General features: G+C 45.6%; 1 protein-coding gene across 1 annotated transcript in view; it reads left to right on the top strand.

Annotated features, from left to right (window-relative positions):
- Positions 1–22,379, top strand: part of MFSD2B (major facilitator superfamily domain containing 2B) — a 64,564-nt gene extending 42,185 nt beyond the window's left edge. Inside the window, exons 11-14 of the mRNA XM_038750872.1 lie at positions 3,640–3,749; positions 14,427–14,570; positions 16,825–17,001; positions 21,813–22,379. Of these exons, the coding sequence (XP_038606800.1) occupies positions 3,640–3,749; positions 14,427–14,570; positions 16,825–17,001; positions 21,813–21,897 (516 nt within the window). The 3' untranslated portion in view covers positions 21,898–22,379. The remainder of the gene's footprint in view (positions 1–3,639; positions 3,750–14,426; positions 14,571–16,824; positions 17,002–21,812) is intronic.
- Positions 22,380–24,105: the final 1,726 nt, after the last annotated feature.

Genomic DNA, 24,105 nt, shown 5'->3' with positions numbered 1-24,105 from the left:
GCACCGTGCTGGAGACAAACAAACTGCGTCGGACACAGTCCCTGTCCCTTTTAGACTGTGAGCCCACTGTCGGGTAGGGACCGTCTCTATATGTTGCCAATTTGGACTTCCCAAGCGCTTAGTACAGTGCTCTGCACACAGTAAGCGCTCAATAAATACGATTGATGATGATGTGGGGCTCACAGTCTCGATCTCCATTTTACAAGCGAGGTGACTGAGACCCAGAAAAGAGGCGACTCGCCCAAGGTCACGGAGCAGACAAGTGGCGGAGCAAGGTTTAGAACCCGTGACCTTCCGATTCCCAGGCCCGGGCTTTGTCCGCTACGCCATACTGCTTCTCTGATGGGGGCTGCATGGTACCCAGACTGGCCCTCGGTGCCCCTGATTTAATAATACTAATAATGATGGCATTTATTAAGCGCTTACTATGTGCGAAGCACTGTTCTAAGCGCGGGGGAGTTTACAAGGTGATCAGGTTGTCCCATGGGGGGCTCACATTTTACAGATGAGGGAACTGAGGCCCAGAGAAGTGAAGCGACTTGCCCAAAGTCACACAGCTGACCATTGGCGGAGCCGGGATTTGAACCCATGAACTCTGACTCCAAAGCCCGGGCTCTTCCCAGTGAGCCATGCTGATTAGCATTCTGAGGACAGACGGATGACTCCGTGGGCTTTTAGGGAGAGGAGAGCCCTGGGGAACGCGGGCCTGACCTCTCGGCCTGTGCTGGGAAGGTACTGCTCTCTGGTTTCTTGGACAAGAGCCGCTCAGCGCCCAACTGGGCGACCCCGAGACTTGCCGTGACTCCAGCTTGTCTGTGCCCCCTTCCGTGGCTGTCGACTTTGCTTCCCTCGTAGAGAGCTTTCTTCCAAGCACCTGACCCTCCACTGACTCACCAAGAACCGAGGAGCAGGGGAGGAAATGTATCCTGGTGGGATTGGGGAAAGGGAACGGGTGAATGCGACTGATTTTCCGACGGCTGACATCTGGACATCTGCCCTTCCCCCAACAGCATTTGGCAGCTCCGGGTTCCTACTGGATTTGCAAAGGGCAGAAACCTTAAAAAGTATCTGTTCTGCTCGTTGTTTTGAAATGCACCACGGGGAAGCTTTTTTTTTTCTTTCTTGTCCTTTGGCAGACTGTCAGTTAAAAGGAAAAGGGCCCATTTGGGCCCGGCTGGTATTGGCCTTAGATTTGGTCTTCAAAGGCCTACTCTTTGCGTGCCATTGCATTCTGAAAGACCGTTACCGTTTTTTAAAAATTGGAACGGCGCCTCTTATCGTGTGACGACTCCCAGAGTTGGAGCTTTGCAGCAGGCCGAAGCACCGGGTGGAAATGGTTGCCTGAAAGATGGTTTGTTGTTTTTCTTCACTATTGCTCGAGTGCTCTCTTGTGGTGATATAATGGTCTCCTCCGAGCCCGCCTTCCACCGAGCCTGCAATTTGGCCCCTTTCTTTGCTGGCCCTGGTTGGACGGAAAAGGCCGCGGGGTGGGAAGAGGGATGTTGGGGTGTTGAGCCCCTCGAAGAGGAGGTGCAATTGTGGTAGTCCCCCAAAATACATTTTGAAGGGTTTCTTTTTGAGACCTCCTATGCTGTGAAATTATATTTCCCCAACCGGATGTTTCTCAGGAATACCTCAGTCTTCTAAACACTCCTGAAAAATTATTTCCCACTAGTATTACTTATAAAAGACCAATATTTGCCTAATAGAGGGGAGCTGCTGCTACCACTTCACTTGAACCCGCCCCACCTCTACAAGGAATCATATTTGAACGGGTTTCCTTTTTCTTCTTTTGGATTCCCCAGAGGAAGGAGGAGGAGTAGAGAAGCAGTGGGTCCTAGTGGGTAGGGTGCGGGCCTGAAAGTCAGAAGGACCTGGGTTCTAATCCTGCCTTCGCCACTTCTCTGCTGGGTGACTTAGGGGAAGTCGCTTCACTTCTCCATGCCTCAGTCACCTCATCTGGAAAATGGGGATTAAGACTATGAGCCCCATGTGCGACATGGACTATGTCCTATGTCCAGTGCTTAGAACTGTGCCTGGCACATAATAAGCATTTAACAGATACCATTTAAAAAAATAATAATCGGGGATAAGAATGGGGCCCACCAGGTTCTTGCTTTAGGTTCTTGGGAAATTAATTTGTCCCCCTTGGCTCTGGGAAACTATTCTTTGGGGCTGATGAACAGGCCAGGACTGTGTTCCCGAATCTACTCTGCACCTTCTTTGTTGTGCGATTTGTCACTGATTTTTTCTGACAGCGGTTCAGCTGTTTCCAAGTTGTTCCCTCTTTCCAAGCTTACACTTGGAAGTGTAAATCGCGTGGACTTATTCCCCGGCCCTAGCGTCTCACCTCCTTACTCCTAAACAAAGTCTTATATAAGGAGGTGGCCAAGCAATGGTATTTATTGAGCGGAGCACAGCAACCCCCAAAGTTTTGGGGAAGCCCTATTTGGGGGTACGCTGCTTGCTCCAAGTGGGGTGGGGCTGGAAAGGGAGCCCTAAAAATGGCCTGCCTCACTAAACCTGCTTCACCAGAGGATCGGTACAACACGGTTAGATCTTCCCCGGAGTCTGCGGCATCAGCTTGTAAAAAAAAAAAAAAAATTATGGTATTTGTTAAGCACTTATTAGGGGCCAGGTACTCAACTAAGCACTGGGGTAGATAGAAGATAAGCAGGTAGGACACAGTCTCTGTCAGTCAATCAATCAAAAATAAATGGTATTTATTGAGCACTTACTATGTGCAGAGCACTATTCTAAGTACTTGGGAGAGTATTCAACAGAATTAACAGCTTATAACCACCCCAGTGCTTAGTACAATGCCTGGAACATAGTAAGTGCTTAACAAATAGCATTCTTCTTCTTATTATTATTATTATTACCACCTAGTGGATAGAGCCTGGGCCAGGAACTCAGAAGGACCTGAGTTCTAATTCCTGCTCCGCCATTTGTCTTCTGTGTGACCTTGGGCAAGTCACTTCACTCCCCTGGGCCTCAGTTATCTCATCTGTAAAAAGGGAATTAAGACTGTGGGCCCCAGGTGGTATAGGGACTGTGTCCAACCTGATGGGATTGTATCTACCCCAGTGCCTAGAACAGTGCTTGATACATAGTAAGCGCTTAACAAATACTATTATTATTATTAAAGGAAGCGAGAAAACCGGGAAGGGCAAAGTTACACTTAAAGTCCTGAATAAAAAAGTGTTGTGCCTACGGCCCTGGGGTGGATGCTGAGTCCTGAGGCAGAAAACTGGAGAAGCCCCTCCCACCCCCAAGCTTATATTGGGTTCTCATTATACCTGAGGGTCCATTTCCTATCTCTGGTCCCTAACAAATCCTGGCACACAGTATGTGCTTAACAAATGCCATTATTATTAAATGGGATCCCCCCTGTGAGGCATAAACTAGAATCTCCTTAGGGGCCCAGGAGTGTCTACCAACTCCCTTGTACTCTCCCGACTGCTTAGTACAGTGCTGCGCACACAGTAAATGCTGAATAAATACCACTTATTAAATGATTTGTTTGCTAAGCTATTTTAACAGGACTCTGTGGTCGTTTCTCATAGTGATCGGGGCGCTCTGTTTTGCAAACAAAAGGCGGCATTAATTTATTTCTGTCTCTCTCTCTGTCTTTTGTAGTGCATGGTGCCCTTTGCAGTCCTGCTGGTTATTGTACCCCATCTGGCTGTGGCTTACGTCGTAGCATTTATGTCTGGAGTGAGCATCTCGGCATCTCTGCTGTTGCCATGGTACGAGGGTTTGCCGTGGGTGGGCACGTATACACCAGAAACTTAATAGGCTTCCTGCTCAGGGGGATGGACAACAAGTCAGGTCTCCTGAGTTCTCGCTGCAAATCCTGCTACTGCCTTCTTCTGTGGCCTCAAGCGACTCAGAAACTGCCTTTTGTTATAAGGAGGCTTGCGGACATGAGATGACTGCAGGGTGTTTTGTAATTTTTTTTTCTGTCTGTGTCCTTCTCTTAGGCAGAAGTGCATTTGGGGGAAAAAACCAGGGGAGGATTTTAGGGTCTCACGAACATGCATTTGAGAAATGTAACAAGGTCAACATTCATTAGGTCCTTTTAGTTTCGGATTACAACAACAAGCTCTGTTTTCCATTATAAAGTAGGTGGCAGGACCCGGTTTAGAAAACAGTTTTTGGCTGTGCGCAGTTCTTTTCCTAGTGTTTACTCAGAAATGTGCCTTTTAAAAGAGATGAATCTGTAAACACCCTTACTTCAATCGATCAGTCGATAGTGAGCGCTTACTTTGTGTAGGGTGCTGTACTTAGCACTTGGAAGAGTACAACACAAAAGAATTGGTAATAATAATAACTGTGGTATTTGTTAAGCGCTTACTGTGTGCCAGGCACTGTTGTGGATACGAGCAGATCGGGTTGGACACAGTCCCTGTTCCATGTGGGACGCACAGTCTCAATCCCCATTTTACAGATGAGATAACTGAAGCACAGAGAAGCAAAGTGACTTGCCCAAGGCCACACAGCACACAAGTGGCGGAGCTGGGATAAAATAGACACAATCCCTCCCCTCTAGATGCTAGTGGGGGGGACAGACATTAAAATAAATTACAGAATTTATTAATAAATCACTTTCCCCACCTATTAAGCAGTTATCCAAAATCTTTTGTAAATATTACTGACGTTCAGTTCTCCTCTAGACTGTAATCTCCTTGAGGGCAGGGAACGTGTCTACCAACTCTGTTATACTGTACTTTCCCAGGTGCTTAGTAGAGTGCTGTGCATACAGTAAGCACTCAATAAGTACAAACTGATCGACTGACTGCCTCTCAATTCCTCAAAGCTAGTTGGAGTCCTCGGAGGTCTGAGAATGCAAAGCTTTAAAGACATCAATGCTCATTTTGTTATTTTCACTGTTCATGATAGCAATTTGAGGGCACAGGGTGTTGTCTTTTAATCTGTGACCTAGCACTGATATGGCACGGAACTCAGGCTGGACCCTGAAGCCAGATGAACAGCATCAAATCCATTTAAAAATAACCCGGTATGCAGCCCAGTAGCCTGCAAGTTAAAATGCAGCTGGCAGGGCTTGAAAATGAAGTCCATAAAACAGGCTAATGCCCACCATTTCTTTATGAAGTGTGTTCACACCCTTCCCTCTAACTTTAAAAAAGAAAAAAGAGGTCTCTTGCTCGGGAAAAGTTGAAATCTCTCACATTCCCTTCACCGACAATTCCTCCGATAGCCGTAGAGGGGTCCGATCTCTTACCCTGGACTCAGTTAGGATGGAGAAAAAACTCAGTCCTGCTTTGCTTCTCTAACCCCCATGCAGGACCCGTTTCCAATTCCTTCTCTCCAGCATCAGACCGAAAAGCAAGCTGAGAGAACCAAAGGAAAGGCTTCCCGGTTCTCCAGCAGTGTCAGCTTAAGGGGGTTGGGAAAGGTAGGAAAGATCCTCATCACTCTCCACATGACTTCCTGCCCCCCTTCCCCTCCAACCCCCTCAACCCTCCTGCCAAACCAAGAGGGCTCCATTGTGTTCTGCCTTCCACGTGGCAGTAATCGATCCCGGGAGTCTCCCATCCAAATGGTCTCCCCGTTGGCCTTGGCAGCAGAAATGGTGAGGAAGGAAGAGTTTGTCTCTCCCTCTGTCCGCCCGCTGGAGAGCTGCCACTTTTCCTTCTTGAAGCTCACCAGATCCTAGGTTTCAAATCATGCACCCAGTAGGCCTCTGGCAAGGGTTGCCACCCGACGCGTCCAAAAACTCAGGTCTCCGGACCAAACCAGATGGTTAACGTTTCTCTTCTGCTCCACTTCCTCGGCCCCCTCACAGCCCGAGGTGGGAGATTCGGGCCCCTGTTTCTCTTCTCTCCTTGATTCCCGAGATGCTATTAACAAGCAAATGGCCCACGGACTAAGTCAGCTTTGGGAATAGCCAGCCAGTAATTACATGACAGGGATAAATCCTTCCGGGATGAATCGTAGCGTCACTCAGTGGTGCCTAAGAACAGCTTCTCCATAGCCGTGCTGCTGTGCATTATGCGTCCTACAGCGGCTTTTCTGGGCCTCAGCTATGACTTGGGAATGGCAGTGCTACAAACATTACCTACGGGGCTGTGGACAGGACACCTTAATAGGACGGCTGATGTGGGTTGCAAATCATCCTCATCATCATCAATCGTATTTATTGAGCGCTTACTATGTGCAGAGCACTGTACTAACTGCTTGGGAAGTACCAATTGGCAACATATAGAGACAGTCCCTACCCAACATTGGGCTCACAGTCTAAAAGGGGGAGACAGAGAACGAAACCAAACATACTAACAAAATAAAATAAATAGAATAGCTATGTACAAGTAAAATAAATAAGTAAATAGAGTAATAAATATGTACAAACATATATACAGGTGCTGTGGGGAAGGGAAGGAGGTAAGAGGGGGGGATGGAGAGGGGGACGAGGGGAGAGGAAGGAAGGGGCTCAGTCTGGGAAGGCCTCCTGGAGGAGGTGAGCTCTCAGCAGGGCCTTGAAGGGAGGAAGAGAGCTAGCTTGGCAAATATAATTTGAAAATCACCAAGCTCTAGGTGTTGTAACGGTAAATCTCATTACTTAGGCATTCTTTAGTATTTGTTCCTTGAGACTCTGGCCTAGTGTCTCCTACCCAGGCTACTGGCTTCCTCTGCCTCAGAGACATACCAGTAGCGGGACACTTTCTGTCGAGCAAGTGAAAGGCGCAATATCTGTAAGCTCCTTGTGGGCAGGGGACACGTCTTCCAATTCTGTTCTACTCTCCCAAGTGCTCAGTACAGCACTCTGCCCACAGTAAGCACTCAAGACTGTAAACTCACTGTGGGCAGGGAATGTGTCTGTTTATTGTTATATTGTACTCTCCCAAACACTCAGTACAGTGCTTGGCACATAGTAAGCACTCAATAAATATGGCTGAATGTACGACTAAATACCACTGACGGATATACGTACGTAGTTAAGGAAGCAGTGAGGCACAGTGGATACAGCCCGGGCTTGGGAGTCAGAAGGACCTGGATTCTAATCCTGGCATTTGTCTTCTGTGTGGCCTTGGGCGAGTCACTTAACTTCTCTGTGCCTCAGTTACCTCGTCTGTAAAATGGGGATGAAGACCGTGAGCCTCATGAGCCCACTGGTGGGTAGGGACTGTCTCTATATGTTGCCAATTTGTACTTCCCAAGCGCTTAGTACAGTGCTCTGCACATAGTAAGCGCTCAAAAAATACGATTGATGATGATGATGATGATGTGGGACAGGGACTGTGTCCAACACGATTACCTTGTATCTAACCCAGCGCTTTAGTACAGTGGCTGGCACAAGGTATGCGCTTAACAAATACCACAGTTATTATTATTAATATTAGCTACTGTCCTTGCTTACTGGGGCATGTGAACTGCAGGGCAGTTAAAGGAGAGAAAAAGACAATTCAGCTCCAACAGATACCTCCAGGTAGAGGGCATATAATAATAATAATGATGGCATTTATTAAGCACTTACTATGTGCAAAGCACTGTTCTAATCAAACTAGGGGGATTCTATCCTGAACTAGGCCCTTGAAGCCTCTTGATACAAGCAGGCTCCTGGCAAAGCACCGGTGATGATGATGACGATGGTATTTATTAAGTGCTTACTATGTGCCTCCACTCGACTGCTATGGGACCTTGGGCAAATCACTTAAATTATCTGTGCTTCAGTGACCTCATCTGTAAAGTGGAGATTAAGACCGTGAGCCCCAAGTGGGACATGGACCGTATCCAACCTGATTATCTAACCCCAGCGCTTAGAACAGTACCTGGCACATACTAAGCATTTAACAAATACCATTTGAAGAAAAAGGGTCAAGGATGAATGGTGAACTTGAGGGGCATGTTGGACTAGCAGGGGGAGGAGGAGAGAAGAATCTGGAAATGGGCCTAGAATGCTGATTTATGATGATTAACCAAATCAGTAAATTTCACCTAGCTCTCTAGATGAGCCAATTTAAAGAACAGAATTCAAATGAATTCTTGAACTTCGGTTCTTAGTTGCTCTCTAGGCTTATTTTCCATGGCATCAGGGGTCAGACTTCTCTCAGTTGGGGGACTTATAGATATGCAAGATTTCGGCTCTTGGGACGCCTTTCATATGGAGGCAGAAGGATATGTTTGTTGCCTCACTTTGCTCCAACATCGGCCTGTCATTCGGAAAGGATTCAGAGGAAGAAACAGATCTATTAACCACAGCAATGTCTGTGCAGATATTGCATGTGTGTATTTCCAGCTCTTTTTCTTAGCAAAATTTTCTGTTAATCATACACAAAACCATGCTGTGTCTAAGATCATGTCAGCACTTCGAACAGTAAGCGCTTAACAAGTACCATCATCATTATTACGATACAGCAAAAAGCAGCATAGCCTAGTGGGAGTCACAGGACCTGGGTTCTAATCTCGGAACAAGTCTGCTGTGTAACCTTGGGCAAATGACTGTTCCTCAGTTTCCTCATCTGTAAACTGGGAATTCAGTAACTGTTCCTCCTACTAAGACTCTGAGTCCTGGGTGACACAGGAACTGTGTCCCACCTGATTATCCTGTATTTACCAGGGCTTGGCACATAGAAATCATATTTATCGAGTACCTACCCTGTGGAGACCACTGTTTATGACTTCAAATAGATCTGCTCTCAATTTGCCTTTAATGCCATCATTCTGAGAAAATTATAGGATGCCTAGAAATTACCCCTAGAATCACAGAATGTAGATGAGTTTCCTTCTTCCTTCTGTCTGTAAATTATTTTAGCATCTCCCTTCTAGATTGTAAACCCCCCCAAGGACAAGTAACACTTCTACTAATTCTATTGTGTTTAGTAGTGCTTAGAAGAGTGTTTGACCTACAGCAGGTGCTCAGTAAATACTGTTGATTGAATGATTGGAAGAATGCCACAGCTAAGTTAAAAGACAAGTAGAACTCTGACAGAGAAATTGAAGAGGTTTGGACTACATGAATTTTAAAAATCTCTTCCCCATAATAGTGGAAAAGGATTCATTTGGGCAATCCTTACTCCCTCCTACTTAGACTGTGAGCCCCATGTGGGACAGGGACTGTGTCCAACCTGATAAACCTGTATTTACTCCAGAGCTTAAAACAGTGCTTGACTCACAGCAGGTGCTTAACAAATACCATAAAACAGACAAAACAATGGCACAAAATCTGGTTGTTTCAGGGAATCCCCATCCAAATTATTTTAGGACTAAATGGTAGCATTGCCTTTTGGAAACTTGGACCAACTGTGGAGTCTTCAACTGAAAATATATCTGTCCAGTGCCAATGTGACGTGTGTGTGCGTGCGTGTGTGTTTGTGTATTTAGGTAATCAGGTTATTGGAGGAAGTTCCTAAACTTGATTGTAGATTTTTTGAGAATAGGGACTAGGCCTTAGAGTGTTCTGAACTTTCCTGCCACAACATCCAATAGCACAATCCTGTGCTCTTTGGTCTCTCATTAGACACTTCTTAAATTTCAAAATCTGCCCCTTTAGATTATTCAAAAACAGAATCTAAAGGCATACCTGCAGAATGGGCAACCCTTCTGTGTTCATGAAAGATGGCCATCATTATCATCATCATCAGTAGTGGTATTTATTGAGCGCTTACTGTTGCAGAGCGCTGTATTAAGCGCTTGGGAAAGTACAATATGACAGAGTTGATAGGCACGTTCCCCGCCCACAGAGCACCAAAATAGCATAAGTAATGCAAACTTCAATTAGTCAAGACCTGATTTGATCTGCAAATCTTCCAGGTCCTTTGCGTCATCTCCTTCTCCTTTCTTTTGCCCAGCTCAGCCATTCGAACCTCCCCGAGAGAGTAGGAAGAAATGCAGTAAATCCGTTTTCCCATTGGATAACAGCTCTGGGAAAGGGATTGATAAGCGAGGAGGAAGGAATGATAGCTGGCATGGAGGTTCCCAGGAACGTGTGGGTTTCCTGTAACCATCAGTTTCTGTCCTAGAATCAGATTGTTTATTGATCAATAAGTGGCATTTATCGAGCTCTCACTATGTACAGAGCACTGTAGTAAGTACTTGGGAGAGTACAGAACAGTAGAGTACTAGACCAATTCTATGCCATAAGGCTTGCCACACCTGGCTATTGTGGGCAGGGAATATGTCTGTTCATTCATTCAATTGTATTTATTGAGCACTTACTGTGTGCAAAGCACTGTATTAAGCGCTTGGGAAAGTACAATATAACAACAAACAGACATATTCCCTGCCCACAATGAGCTCACAGTCTAGAGGGACTGTTTATTGTTGTATTTTACTCTCCCAAGCGCTTAGTAAAGTGCTCTGCACACAGTGAGGCTCTCTATTTATTACTCTATTTATTTATTTATTTATTTATTTTACTTGTACATATCTATCCTATTTATTTTATTTTGTTAGTATGTTTGGTTTTGTTCTCTGTCTCCCCCTTTTAGACTGTGAGCCCACTGTTGGGTAGGGACTGTCTCTATATGTTGCCAATTTGTACTTCCCAAGTGCTTAGTACAGTGCTCTGCACATAGTAAGCGCTCAATAAATACGATTGATGATGATGATGATAATAAATAGAGTCGATCGACTGCCCTAGACATGCTAAATCATGAGTAAATGTCTTGTCTTGTCTCATGCCATCAAGTTGAGAGGTCACGGGTTCAGGTCCCGGCTCCGCCAAATTGTCAGCTGTGTGACTTTGGGCAAGTCACTTTAACTTCTCTGTGCCTCAGTTACCTCATCTGTAAAATGGGAATTAAGACTGTGAGCCCCCCGTGGGACAACCTGATCACCCTGTAACCTCCCCAGCACTTAGAACAGTGCTTTGCACATAGTAAGCGCTTAATAAATGTCATCATTATTATTATTATTATAATTCATTCATTCATTCAGTCGTATTTATTGAACGCTTACTGTGTGCAGAGACGTCCTTCTTTAACATGCTCCAAACTCTAATAAAACTTTGAATTTCAGAGATTGAGTCAGGGCCCTGCAGTAATGGCCTAGGTATATTTTTCCACTGTCAATCCGTTAATCGGTAGGGTTTATTGAGCCCCTATCGGGTGCGGAAAAACCCAATAAAAGCGAAAGACAGGGTTTCTACCCTCAGTGAATTTACAGTGGATAGAGCACAGGCTTGGAACTCAGAAGGACCTGAGTTCTGATTCTGGATCCACCACTTGTCTGATGTGTGACCTTGGGCAAGTCACTTCACTTCTCTGGGCCCTCAGTTACCTCATCTGAAAATGGGGATTGAGACCGCGAGGCCCACGTGGGTCAGGGACTGTGTCCAACCCAGTTTACTTGTTTCCACCCCAGCACTTAGTACGGTGCCTGGCACATAGTAAACGCTTAAATACCACAATTATTATTATTATTATCTATGCTAACTGGGAACCAACCTTGACCCAAATCATACAGGACTCTCTATCAGATTCTTATTTGCATTTATAATCGAGAGTGACAGTAGATAGGGAAATCCTTAAGGGTCAACTGTAGAGAACACTGAGCATTGACTGAGCATTTATGGGACATGCAACTTCTCTGGATTATGTCTCGTTGCTTTTTTGGTCAAAGAAGTCATCCCTTTTTCATTTCCCCGAAAGAATTGTGTCACAGCAAAAAGGGCACAAAAAAGAACCACTTTACAGGCCTAAGAGCCAGAAATCTGTGCCTAATACTGCATAATAATAGAGGAGGCTTTGCTCCCTTTGGGAATTCCCATTAACACTAATAGAGATTATGGTGGTAAATCCCCCTGCATCAATGGGAGAAAAGACTCTATAGTGTCCTAAGCATCCTCCTCTAACAGCATTCCAATTTGTGATAAGACTTTCAATTGCCGAGTGAGCATCCCGGCCTCCAATGACTGTAATCCTGCATCCTCCTCACAAAACGAAACGCCCTGTTCCTTCGGTGAAGAAAAAAAAAAAGTTACGCCTGGGCCAGAGTCTAACAGGAAAGCCATTTCATAGTTATCCTAAGGACCCACTTGAGGGAAATGTACCCGTGCCCATGACGTGCGGGGTGTATTGTTCTTGTAGAATGGACAGTTTCATATTTCTCGCTCCCTCCTTCCCCACCTTCTTAGCTCTTCCTCTTCCTTATTCCCTCTCCCCACCTCCCTGTGGAAGAAGCAAATTAGAGTTTCCTGACCCCAGAGGTTGGGGTTCGTTTTCGATTATTTAAAGCATAAATGTCCTTAACCCTTTTATTTCTAGACCAGAAAGATCCGGTCCCCAACCCCACATTCATAAATACGCAGACCTTCCCACTGCATGTTTATGTGCATACGCTCTGAGCCAAGATTACCACCTGCCACACTCAACCTACGTGGGTCCAAGTGACACAAACACAAAGGGCGTTTGGAGTAAATTAGGCAGTTATTTACAAGCTTGGACTGGAGGAAGAATGCAACCTGGTAAATATAAGCAGAGTACGTTCCCCTCCCCGGCCGACCTTGTCCCCTCCCTGCAGAATAGGTTTTTCAGTCCCACTAGAGACTGCTTAGCTGCAGAAAGACCTAGTCTAAAGGGTCTTACCAACTAATAATAATTAATAATTACTGTATTTTTTAAGCGCTTACTATGTGCCAAGCACCGTACTAACTGCTGGGGTGGAAACAAGCAAACCGGGTTGGACACAGTTTCTGTCTCGTGTGAAACTCATGATCTCAATCCCCATTTTACACATCAGGTCCAGAGAAATGAAGTGACTTGCCCAAGGTCACACAGCAGAAAAGTGGCGGAGCTGGGATTAGAACCCATGACCTTCTGACTCCCGGGCTCGTGCTCTAGCCACTCTGCCAGGCTGCTTCCCATTTTCAGAACATCCTAAGGACTAGTGCTGGAAAAATCTGTGTGTTCATAGAAGAAAGATAGGGTGGAAGGCGGGGAGGAGGGAAGAGAGGATGGGGGCAATTTGTTCAGGATCCACAAGGTTGCTGATTCATTCATTCAATCGTATTTATTGAGCACTTACTGTGTGCAGAACACTGTACTAAGCGCTTGCTGATGATCCATATCCCTCAGGCCAGAAGGATGATCTCTCGTTATATTCTTGAGAAATTCAAGGCAACTTGGAGACATTGTCATACATTTCTTGGGAGGAGATAAGAGGAGGGAGGAAGACAAGAGGGGAAAGGGAGGCAAGTAATTCATATTACTTATTTGTCAGCTCAAGGAACAGCCATTGAGAGGAATGCTATATTTTCAGAGTTCGGCCTCTCTTGGTGTCTCTGACTCCCTGTATCCATGGCCAAGTCACTTCCCCAGAGTTTTCCCATTTGTAAAGTGGGTACTGTAGTATTTGCCTCTGCCCCATTAGGATATTTGAAAATGAATATAATGGAAAGATGTTCAGTGCTGTGGTCATCATTGAAGAGAATAGTTTCATAAGCTAATAATCAATCGATCAATCAATCGTATTTTTTGAGCGCTTACTGTGTGCAAAGCACTGTACTAAGCGCTTGGGAAGTACAAGTTGGCAACATATAGACATGGTCCCTACCCAAACAGTGGGCTCACAGTCTAGAAGGGGGAGACAGAGAACAAAACCAAACATATTAACAAAATAAAATAAATAGAATAGATATGTACAAGTAAAATAGAGTAATAAATATGTACAAACATATCGCCATGATTTCCCAAGGCACTTTTTTGATATGCCCTTAAAAATATCTTCTCCTCGATCTCTATGCCAATATTTACATTATGAGTTCAGACCTATCTACCTCACAAGACTATAAATCTGTATATGTGTATATCAATACCTAGCACCCCTTTATTTCCAACAAACAGTAAGTATACCCTCCTACATAGTGTGTGAACCCTCAGTGGGACAGGGATTATGTCCAACCTGATTATCTCGTATCAACCCCAGCGCTTAGTACAGTACGTGGCACATAGTAAATGCTTAAGAAGTACCATAATTATTATTAATTATATTACTGATGGTGAGATCCTATCCATGAAAACCACTATGACAAAAAAACGAGCTGTGACTGAAACTCTGACCTGCACTGTAGCACTTTGTCCCGTGAGAGATAAGTGAAACAGGGCAATGCTAAGGGCATGCTGGTCATAACCTGAAGACTCTGGGCCTTAGCTTGATAATGTTATTAGAAATATTTGGCCCAGAGCTCGGCCGAGCCAGATTGTTCATTGTATCCCACCTACAGCCCCCGTGGAGTCCAGGGTCTGGTCAAAAAAACGCTCCTTGGTTATTCTTTTCTATTTTAATTTCATTTAAATATTGGTCATAGACCACAGACTTCTGGCCTGCATGATTAATGGCACTAAATCCGCCCCACAGGAAAAGAGCTTGTTTTGGGGGAGGAAAACAGGCATGGCATTATCTGCTTAATGAGGCCTTAATTTCCGCTGAGACATCTTTTCCCTTCTCTTCTCACCCTCCTCAAGGTCAATGCTGCCGGATGTTGTGGATGACTTTAGAGTTGAGAATCTTAACATAAGGAGGCCGGAGACCATCTTCTACTCTTCTTACGTCTTCTTCACCAAGCTGTCTGGGGGCTTCGCGCTGGGAATTTCTACCCTGAGTTTGGAGTCAGTGCTATTTGGGTTTTTTCCTGGCATAAGGGGAAGGGATAAGAGGGAAGGGCTGAAATTGGTTACCAAACCCAGGAAATGGAAAACAGATCTACTGGACATCTCTCATGTAACTTCCGAGACAGGAGCCATTCCTTTTCGTGATGGTTTTTGGCCGAGGTAGCCGAGAATCCCCTGTGAACGTCTTCAGGTTAGGAAGGGCTGCGTTTCCTTCAGATTTGGTCTTTTAAGGATCAAAACTGTGATCCTGCGGGACAGATAAAGTCTAGTGCTATCTTTGAACAAAAGTTTACAGGACAGGTTGTGACAAAGCCTAAAGCTCTCCCCCTCTTCAGAGCCCTACTAAAATCGCTTCTCCTCCAGGAAGATGTGGGATATAAGAACTTATTTGGGAATTTCCCAAATAAGGTCTTATATCCCACATCAGACCTCTCCCTCTGCACTGTCCTTACTGTGTCACCTATGCCCTTGGGTCTGTAGCCCCTAAGCACTTTGATTTTCACCCTACCCCTACCTCTGCACCACTTAAATGTCCATATCCTTATACTCTGCTGCTTCCTCTGTCTGTAATTTATTTTAATGCCTGTCACCCCCACTGGATTATAAACTACTTCAGGGCAGGGACTGTGTCTACCAACTCCGTTGTACTGTACTCTCCCGAGTCCTTAGTACAGTGCTCTGCACACAGTAAGTGCTCAATAAATACGATTGATTGAGTTGCTTGGACCCTGCTCTTCGTGATCTTGGAAAGATATGTGACTATCTGGCCTGACGCTAATGTGAAATCGGCTTTCACATATCAGGTTTAACTTTAAAAAAATCCAGTCCGCTTTGCCCTTTTTTCATCCCCTTCTACTTTAAGAGTTGCAGTTCATTCATTCAGTCGTATTTATTGACAGGTCACTTCACTTCTCTGGGCCTCAGTTCCCTCATCTGTAAAATGAGGATTGAGACTCTGAGCCCCAGGTGAGACAGGGACTGTGTCCAACCTGATTTGCTTATACCTACCCCAGCGTTTAGTACAGTACCTGGCATATAGTCCCTTAACAAATGCCATTATTATTATAATGAGCTCACACGACAATGGGGGAGACGGACAGAAATATATTTACAGATAATCAGAATAAATTATTGACCCTGAAATTAATTATACTCAACAGGAAGCAGCGTGGCCTTGTGGAAAGAGGACCTGGGTTTGAATCCTGGTTCAGACACTTGCCTGCTATGAGAATTTGGGCAAGTCATTTCACTTCCCTGTTCCTCTGTTTCCTCATCTGTTAAAGGGGATTCAATACCAGTTCTTTCTCCTACATGGACTGTGAGCCCCAGGTGGGACAGGGACTGTGTGCGACCTAATTACCTTGTATCTCCACCAGTGCTTAGGATGCTTGACCTGTGGAAGGCGCTTAACGAATACTGTAATTATTATTTTATATTCATATGCAGAGGAAGGGATAAGTAAATGCTGAAATGCTAGAGGTGGCCATCGGCCTGATATGATTTGGGAGATGGAAATTAATCGGGAAAGGCCTATTGAAGAAGGAGGAATTTTAGCAGGGCTTTGAATAGCGGTCATCAGCATTTAATGAGTGACTAAGGTGTGTAGACCACTGTACTAAACACTTGGGAGAGTAAGGTGGAGGTTGAAAACATGATCCCCCTTTTAGACTGTGAGCCCACTGTTGGGTAGGGACTGTCTCTATATGTTGCCAATTTGTACTTCCCAAGTGCTTAGTACATAGTAAGCGCTCAATAAATACGATTGATGATGATGATGATGATCCCTGTCATCACAGAGTTTACCAGAACCTCCTGTCCATGTGGCCTGGTGGATAGAGTAGAGTCCTGAGTTCTAATCTAGGCTCTGCCAGTTGTCCACACTGTGACCTTTGGCAAGTCATTTCACTTCTCTGTGCCTCAGTTACTTCCTTGGTCAAATGGGGATTAACACTCTGAACCCCATGTGGGAGGTGGACTGCGTCCAATTTGATTGCTTGACTCTACCCCAGTGCTTAGTACAGTGTCTGACACCTTGTAAGCGCTTAATAAATGCCATTAAAAAACAGGCAGGGAAATGAATGCGAATGAAGACACGTTAAAGCTAAGCGCTTAATAAATGCCATTAAAAAAAGGCAGGGAAATGAATGCGAATGAAGACACGTTAAAGCTAAGTGCTTAATAAATGCTATTAAAAAAAAGGCAGGGAAATGAATGCGAATGAAGACACGTTAAAGCCTCTCTTCTATCGTAGGTTTTCTGGGTACAGGTCGGGGGCGTGTAAGCAGTCCCAGGAAGTTGCGGTCACCCTCAAAGTCCTGATTGGAGCCGTCCCCACTCTCATGATCCTCATAGGCTTGTCCATACTCATGTTCTACCCGATCACGGAAGAACGGCGCAGAAAGTCGGCCCAAAACCTGGACTTGTTGAGGTGAGTCGCTACCCTGTGGGTGTCAACCGCTCACTTTGATTCGCGGGGCCGGGGGGGGGGAACGGGGAACAGAACTCTGGAGGTGGATCTTGGAAGGACCGGGGTTAGGGGAGGAATCAATCAATCAATCAATCGTATTTATTGAGCGCTTACTATGTGCAGAGCACTGTACTAAGCGCTTGGGAAGTACAAATTGGCAACACATAGAGACAGTCCCTACCCAACAGCGGGCTCACAGTCTAAAAGGGGGAGACAGAGAACAGAACCAAACATACCAACAAAATAAAATAAATAGGATAGAAATGTACAAGTAAAATAAATAAATAAATAAATAAATAGAGTAATAAATATGTACAACCATATATACATATATACAGGTGCTGTGGGGAAGGGAAGGAGGTAAGATGGGGGGATGGAGAGGGGGACGAGGGGGAGAGGAAGGAAGGGGCTCAGTCTGGGAAGGCCTCCTGGAGGAGGTGAGCTCTCAGCAGGGCCTTGAAGGGAGGAAGAGAGCTAGCTTGGCGGAGGGGTAGAGGGAGGGCATTCCAGGCCCGGGGGATGACGTGGGCCGGGGGTCGATGGAAGGAAGGAAGATCGTCTGTATATGTTGCTGACTTGTACTTCCCAAGCGCTTAGTACAGTCCTCTGCACACAGTAAGCGCTCAATAAATATGAATGAATGATAGAGCACGGACCTGGGAATCAGAAGCTCATCGGTTCTAATTCCGTCTCCGCCGCTTGCCTGCCGTGTGACCTTGGGCAAGTCACTTCACTTCTCTGGGCCTTAGTTCCCTCATCTGTAAAATGGGGATTGAGACTATGAGCCCCATGTGGGACAGGGGCCGTGTCCACGCCGGTTTGCTTGAATCCATCCCAGCGCTTAGGATAGCCCCCCTTTTAGATTCCCCCCCTTTCAGACTGTGAGCCCACTGTTGGGTAGGGACTGTCTCTATATGTTGCCAACTTGTACTTCCCAAGCGCTTAGTACAGTGCTCTGCACACAGTAAGCGCTCAATAAATACAATTGATTGATTTATTGATTGACAGCGCCTGACATAGTGAGCGTGTAACGAATACCACAATTATTAAGCAGCATAGCCCAAGGGAATGATCACAGGCCAGGAAATCAAAAGACCTGGGTTCTAATTCCCAGCTCCGCCACTTGTCTGCCATGTGGCCTTGGGCAAGCCACTTCACTTCTTTGGACCTCAGTTGCCTTATCTGTAAAAGGGGGATTGAGATCGTGAGCCCCATGTGGGACAGGGACTGTGTCCATCCCACTTAGCTTGTACCCACCCCAGGACTTAGTACAGTGCCTGGCACATAGTAAGTGCTTAACAAATACCACCATTATTATTATTGTTATTATTATGAAGAGGGAAAGGGGGATAGAGCAGGTGTCTCTTCCTCTTTTACTGCCGGAGGTCACTTTCCCGGTCCTCAGGCTTCAGGGCTTGCGTGAGCAGTTCCGGACAAGGCCCCGGGAACAGGTTGGCATTGGAGGAGTGAAGCGTATTTATTGGATTGGAGCGAGAGAAGCCACCATTTAAAGCCCCCATTTTACAGATTAGGAAATGATTTAGGTTTAGGAATCATTTCTTCCTCTCTCCCAAGTGCTTAGCACAGTGCTGTAACACAGTAGACACTCAATACATAATGATGGTATTTGTTAAGCACTTACTATGTGCCAAGCACAGTTCTAAGCGCTGGGGTAGATACAAGGTGTTCTGGTTGTCCCCCGTGGGGCTCACAGTCTTAATCCCCATTTTACAGATGAGGGAACTGAGGCCCAGAGAAGTTAAGTGACTTGCCCAATGCATACTGTTGATGATTGATTGAAATGAATCCTGAAGGTTGGAAGTTAGTAGCTGGGGTGGATGTCTATTAAAAACATTGAGATCTAGTTTTTTCCACCCTTGGAGCCAAAACTGACTATCTTAGAGATGAGTGGCATGAAATTCCTTAACATATACCTTTCCTACTAATTAATCACTCTCCCCTAATTCTGCCTCCCATTAGACTCTTGTAGCCTTCCTATGGAAGATAAGTCACACAAACTGAAAGTCCTCGCTCTTAAAGGATGCAGGGAGAGATGGAGTCCAGAACCATTTACTATGAGAACGTGACCCTCAAAAATAAGACTTCAAAACCCAAGCCTTTATCCTAGAATTATTGGGTGAAATAAAGAAGAAAGTTCTCTTTCTCTCAAATAGGCTATTGCTATTTTAATGAAAAAGAGGCCATATTTATTTGAATACCCCAAGCATAATATTCTAAAATTTTTGTTTTTACAAATCAGAGAAGCTTGTGATAAATGAAGCAAACATTTTGTGGAGTGGACTGCACTCCAGATTGTAGAGTAGACCCCCTTTAGACTGTAAGCTCCCTGTGGGCAAGGAAAGTGTCTGTCAACTCTGTCACAATGTACTCTCCTAAGCGCTTAGTTCAGTGCTCTGCACATAGTAAGTGCTCAGTAAATACCATTGATTGATTGATCTGAGTGCTAAGAAGGACTGGTGTCTCCTAAGGAGCCTGAGTGGGAGTTTAACTAAACAAGGATTAAATTAAACAAGTTCCTATTTAATTTTTCAGTTTTTGAACTTGACTATCAAATTGGACACCTAATTAGGAGGGGTTCGGTACCTCTGAGGAGCAGTTTTGCCTAGCAGATCGAACCCGGGCCTGGAAATCGAAAGGACCTGGGCGCTAATCCCGGCTCCATCACTCACCTGCTGTGTGACCTTGGGCAAGCCACTTGACTTCTCTGTGCCTCAGTTACATCATCTGTAAAACGGGGATTATGACAGGGAGTCCCATGTGGGACACGGACTGTGTCCAACCAGATGATCTTGTATCTACCCCAGTGCCTGGCACGTAGTAAGCGCTTAACAAATACTATAAAAAGAAAAAAATACGTTGTATCTGAAGGTTCCTCCAGGTGGGAATAACTAATAGATGGTGTGAATCTGAAGCTCACGCGGAGATGTTTGTTGAAGGTTTTACAGAGTCAGAGTTAAGATTAGAACCTAGTCCCGACGCTCTCCCCGCTGATGGTTTACTAAGATCTTTAAATCTCCTTGTGGTTTCAGACTTGTATCTTATTCATATTCAGGCTGGAGGACAATGTGGGAGCCTTTTAATTTGGTGCATGTGTAGCGGCGGTCAAGTAAATTATGGCTAGTGTTGTAGTGATAATGGTATTTATTGAGCACCTACTAGATGCAACGCATGGTATGAAGTGCTTAGGAAAATACAACCAGTTGTTGCCAACTTGTACTTCCCAAGCGCTTAGTACAGTGCTCTGCACACAGTAAGCGCTCAATAAATACGATTGAATGAATGAACCAGTGTTCTGTTCATTCATTGTCATATTTTACTGAGAGCTTACTGTGTGCAAAGCACTGTACTAAGTGCTTGGGAGAGTACAATATAACAACAGACACATTCCTGCCCACAATGAGCTCAGAGCCTAAAGGAGGAGACAGGCATTAATATAAATAGATAAATCCAGATATTTCATATGTATTTATTTCATGTATTTATGAATTCATTTCACAGAGAAGCAGCGTGGCTCAGTGGAAAGAGCACGGGCTTTGGAGTCAGAGGTCATGGGTTCAAATCCCGGCTCCACCAATTGTCAGCTGGGTGACTTTGGGCAAGTCACTTCTCTGTGCCTCAGTTCCCTCATCTGTAAAATGGGGGTGAAGACTGTGAGCCCCAAGGGGGGCAACCTGATCACCACGTATTCCCCCAGTGCTTAGAACAGTGCTTTGCACATAGTAAGCGCTTAACAAATACCATCACTATTATTATTATATGTGCTGTGGGGATGGGAGGGAGGATGAATGAAGGAGGAAATAAGTGTGGCGCAGAAGGGAGTGAGAGAAGAGGAGGGCTTAGTAAGGGAAGGCTTCTTGGAGATGTGCCTTCCATAAGGATTTGAAGTTGGGGAGAGCAGTTATCTGTCTGATTATCTGTCTGTACTAAGCGCTTAGTACAGTGCTCTGCACACAGTAAGCGTTCAATAAATACGATTGATGATGATATGAGGATGGAGGGTACTTCAGGCTAAAGGTAGGATGTGAGCGAGAGGTCAGTAGTGAGATACGAGATTGAGGTAAAGCGAGAAGGTTAACATTAGAGGAACAAAGTGCACAGGCCAGGTTGTAATAGGAGAGTAGCGAGGTGAGGGAGGAGGGTGCAAGGGGATTGAATTATTTAAGGCCCGTGGTGAGATACAGAAGATAAGGAGCAATACTCTAATCACCAGGAGGACTTGGGTCAAGGAGTTTTCAGAATTTCGCTCATCACAGTACCACAACATTGTAGGGGGAAATCATACCTCCTGGTTTAACAGCAATAGTAAGTACGGTGTTTACTTATAGAGTCCTTCCACTGTGCAAAATCACTGGAGTAGAAACAGATAATCAGTTGTTTTGGTGGTCATTCTCTCCTAAGCGGTAGCCTAAGAAGTGATTAATAGCGCAGGTATTGCTAGTGAGAAAAATAATGCTACGAGGGAAGCAGGGTGGCATAGTGGAAAGAGGGAGTCAGGTTCTAACCCTGGGTCTTCCGTGACCTTGGGCAAGTCACTTCACTTCCTTGTGCCTCATCTTCCTCATCTGTAAAATGGGGATTAAATCCTAACTCCCTTAGAGTGTGAGCTCCACGTGAGTCAGAAACTGTGTCCAACCCTGATTGTTGTGTATCTACCCCAGCACCTAGTGTAGTGCTTGGCATGTAGTAAGTGCTTAACAATTGCCGTAATTATTACGTGAATGTGTTTACCTTCAGTGCTTTTCTTCCTGCAGAAAGAATGAGCGGGAACCGGAGAACCCCAACAAGAGCCTGGAGGCTGTGGGGGTCAGCCATCTAGTCCCCCAAGACCCGCAGTAACAGAGCGAGAAACTTCTGATTTTTCAGTCTCTTGCCGAAGCCCAAGGAGAGACTGTGCTTCTCAAGCTCTTTTGCCCACGGTCCTCACCCTCAGAGAAGATGGCATGAGCGGGAAAACTTAGCTACCAGCAGCTCGTCAAAAGTGAGCATCAATCCCGTGGTCCCCCACCCTTCTGACAATCTGGTGTTGACCGCTTCTCTCTTTGGAAAGTTTGAACCAGACTCTTTCAATGTTCAGTACAAGTCACCGCCTGAGCACAGTGTGTTTCGGGGCACCCTCCACCCGCCCTGCCTCAGTGGTACCGCTCAGTTGGAGGAGTAAGGGGCAGGTATTGCTTGTATTTACTTGAGCAGTTGAAGGGCCATTCCAAATGTGCTAAAGGAAAGGGATGGGAAAGTCTGAACAACTATGGTCTTTTCGTTGATCATTTGCACCTTTAGGACTAAAGGATGTCAAGTTTGGAGCCAGTGGTAGTTTAGCCTGGGACCCAAAGAGGTAATTAACCGAGTGCAGGAGGGCCCGGGAAAGACAGAAAACCTACCCTGAGTCTGGACCCTCAGTCCTTTCTGCTACTGGCGTAATCACACCTCATCTTCCCGAAGTGCCTCATTGCCAGAAGCAGCATGGCCTGGCGGAAAGGCCACAGGCCTGAAAGTCAGGGGACCTGGGTCCTAATCCCGCTTCTGCTGCCTGCCTGCTGTGTGACCCTGGACAAGTCACTTACCTTCTCCGTCCCTCAGTTTCCTAGTCTATAAAATGGGGAGCCTGTTCTCCGTCCCCTGTCACGAGCCTCATGGGGGACAGGTATGGTGTCTGATCTCATTATCTTGTATTTACCCCAGGCACATAATAAGCACTTAATAATAATAATAATACATGGGGGACAGGTATGGTGTCTGATCTCATTTTCTTGTATTTACCCCAGGCACATAATAAGCACTTAATAATAATAATAATGGCATCTGTTAAGCGCTTACTATGTGCAAAGCACCGTTCTAAGCTCTGGGGGGTACAAGGTGATCAGGTTGTCCCAGGTGGGGCTCACAGTCTTAATCCCCATTTTACAGATGAGGGAACTGAGGCTCAGAGAAGTGAAGTGACTTGCCCAAGGTCACACAGCAGACATGTGGCGGAGCTGGGATTAGAACCCACGACCTCAGACTCCCAAGCCCGTGCTCTTTCCCCTGAGCCACACATTATTATTGTTATCATTATCATTATTGCTATTATAGCATTTGTTAAGTGCTTACTATGTGTCCAAACACTGTTATTAATAAGAATGCTGTTCAGGGCCAGTGACTGCTTCTACTTCAACCCCCTGGACCGTGGAGGGGTTTAAATCCTTATTTTTCTCAGGAAACTCTCCCAAGCAAGAATTGCTGGCTGCTCCAATCCCAGACCAGTGTTTTCATTTCACCGCATGGAACCATCCTGACTTCCGAACCTCCCATTCCTTCCCATGGGACTGGAGAGAAGAGAACCCAAAGGCCATAATATCACATCTGTTAATCAGTGGCATTTATTGAGCACTTACTGTCTGCAGAGCACTGTACTCAGTACAGTATATCAGGTGGTAGAAACGTTCACAAGGTGCTTACAATCTAGAGACTCCAAAGACATTTTATAGCACCAGGCGGGAGCTGAGGTGCAGCCTCGGGGTTCTACAAGGTTTATCCCTCCGGCCTGTTTTTGAAGGGAGCACCTAGTAAAGCCATTCGTGAACACAGAGAAAAGCAGGAAGACACCTTTGTTTTAGACTCACTACCAATCCCCACTCTGCTACGCCCCTTTCAGAGCCCCCTAGCAGTTTAAAAGAACCAGGGACTTGGCGTTTGGAAACTTCTACCGGCCCTTTTATGCCAGGGGGTCTGCTGGGATCAAATCCGTGGACAGCCAGTGTGTTCCTCCGAGCTGTTCAGCCATCAGAAACGCTCAGATGCCTTCAAAGAGGCTTTGCTCCTCAACCCGCACCCCCAGAAGGGCCGGTAGGGGAATAAAGCAATGTTCACAACAGTTGTCGGCTATGAAAAGGTCACTTGCTTTTTCCCGGGAAGCATCAGAAACTGCTGCACGTGTGGAGGAAGGCGACCTGCTCAGTAGCTCTGCCTTGACGCTTCCCCTCCGGGGCGGGTCAACTCTCAATCAGTTTGACCTAGACTGGCTGAGAAGGCATCCCCTCCCACCCCTAACCACGCATTAAAAACTCA

This window comes from Tachyglossus aculeatus, chromosome 9 (genome assembly GCF_015852505.1).
Source record: "Tachyglossus aculeatus isolate mTacAcu1 chromosome 9, mTacAcu1.pri, whole genome shotgun sequence".
NCBI lineage: Eukaryota > Metazoa > Chordata > Mammalia > Monotremata > Tachyglossidae > Tachyglossus > Tachyglossus aculeatus.
Note: the sequence above shows the minus strand (reverse complement) of the source record. Positions and strands in the feature narration are given on the sequence as shown.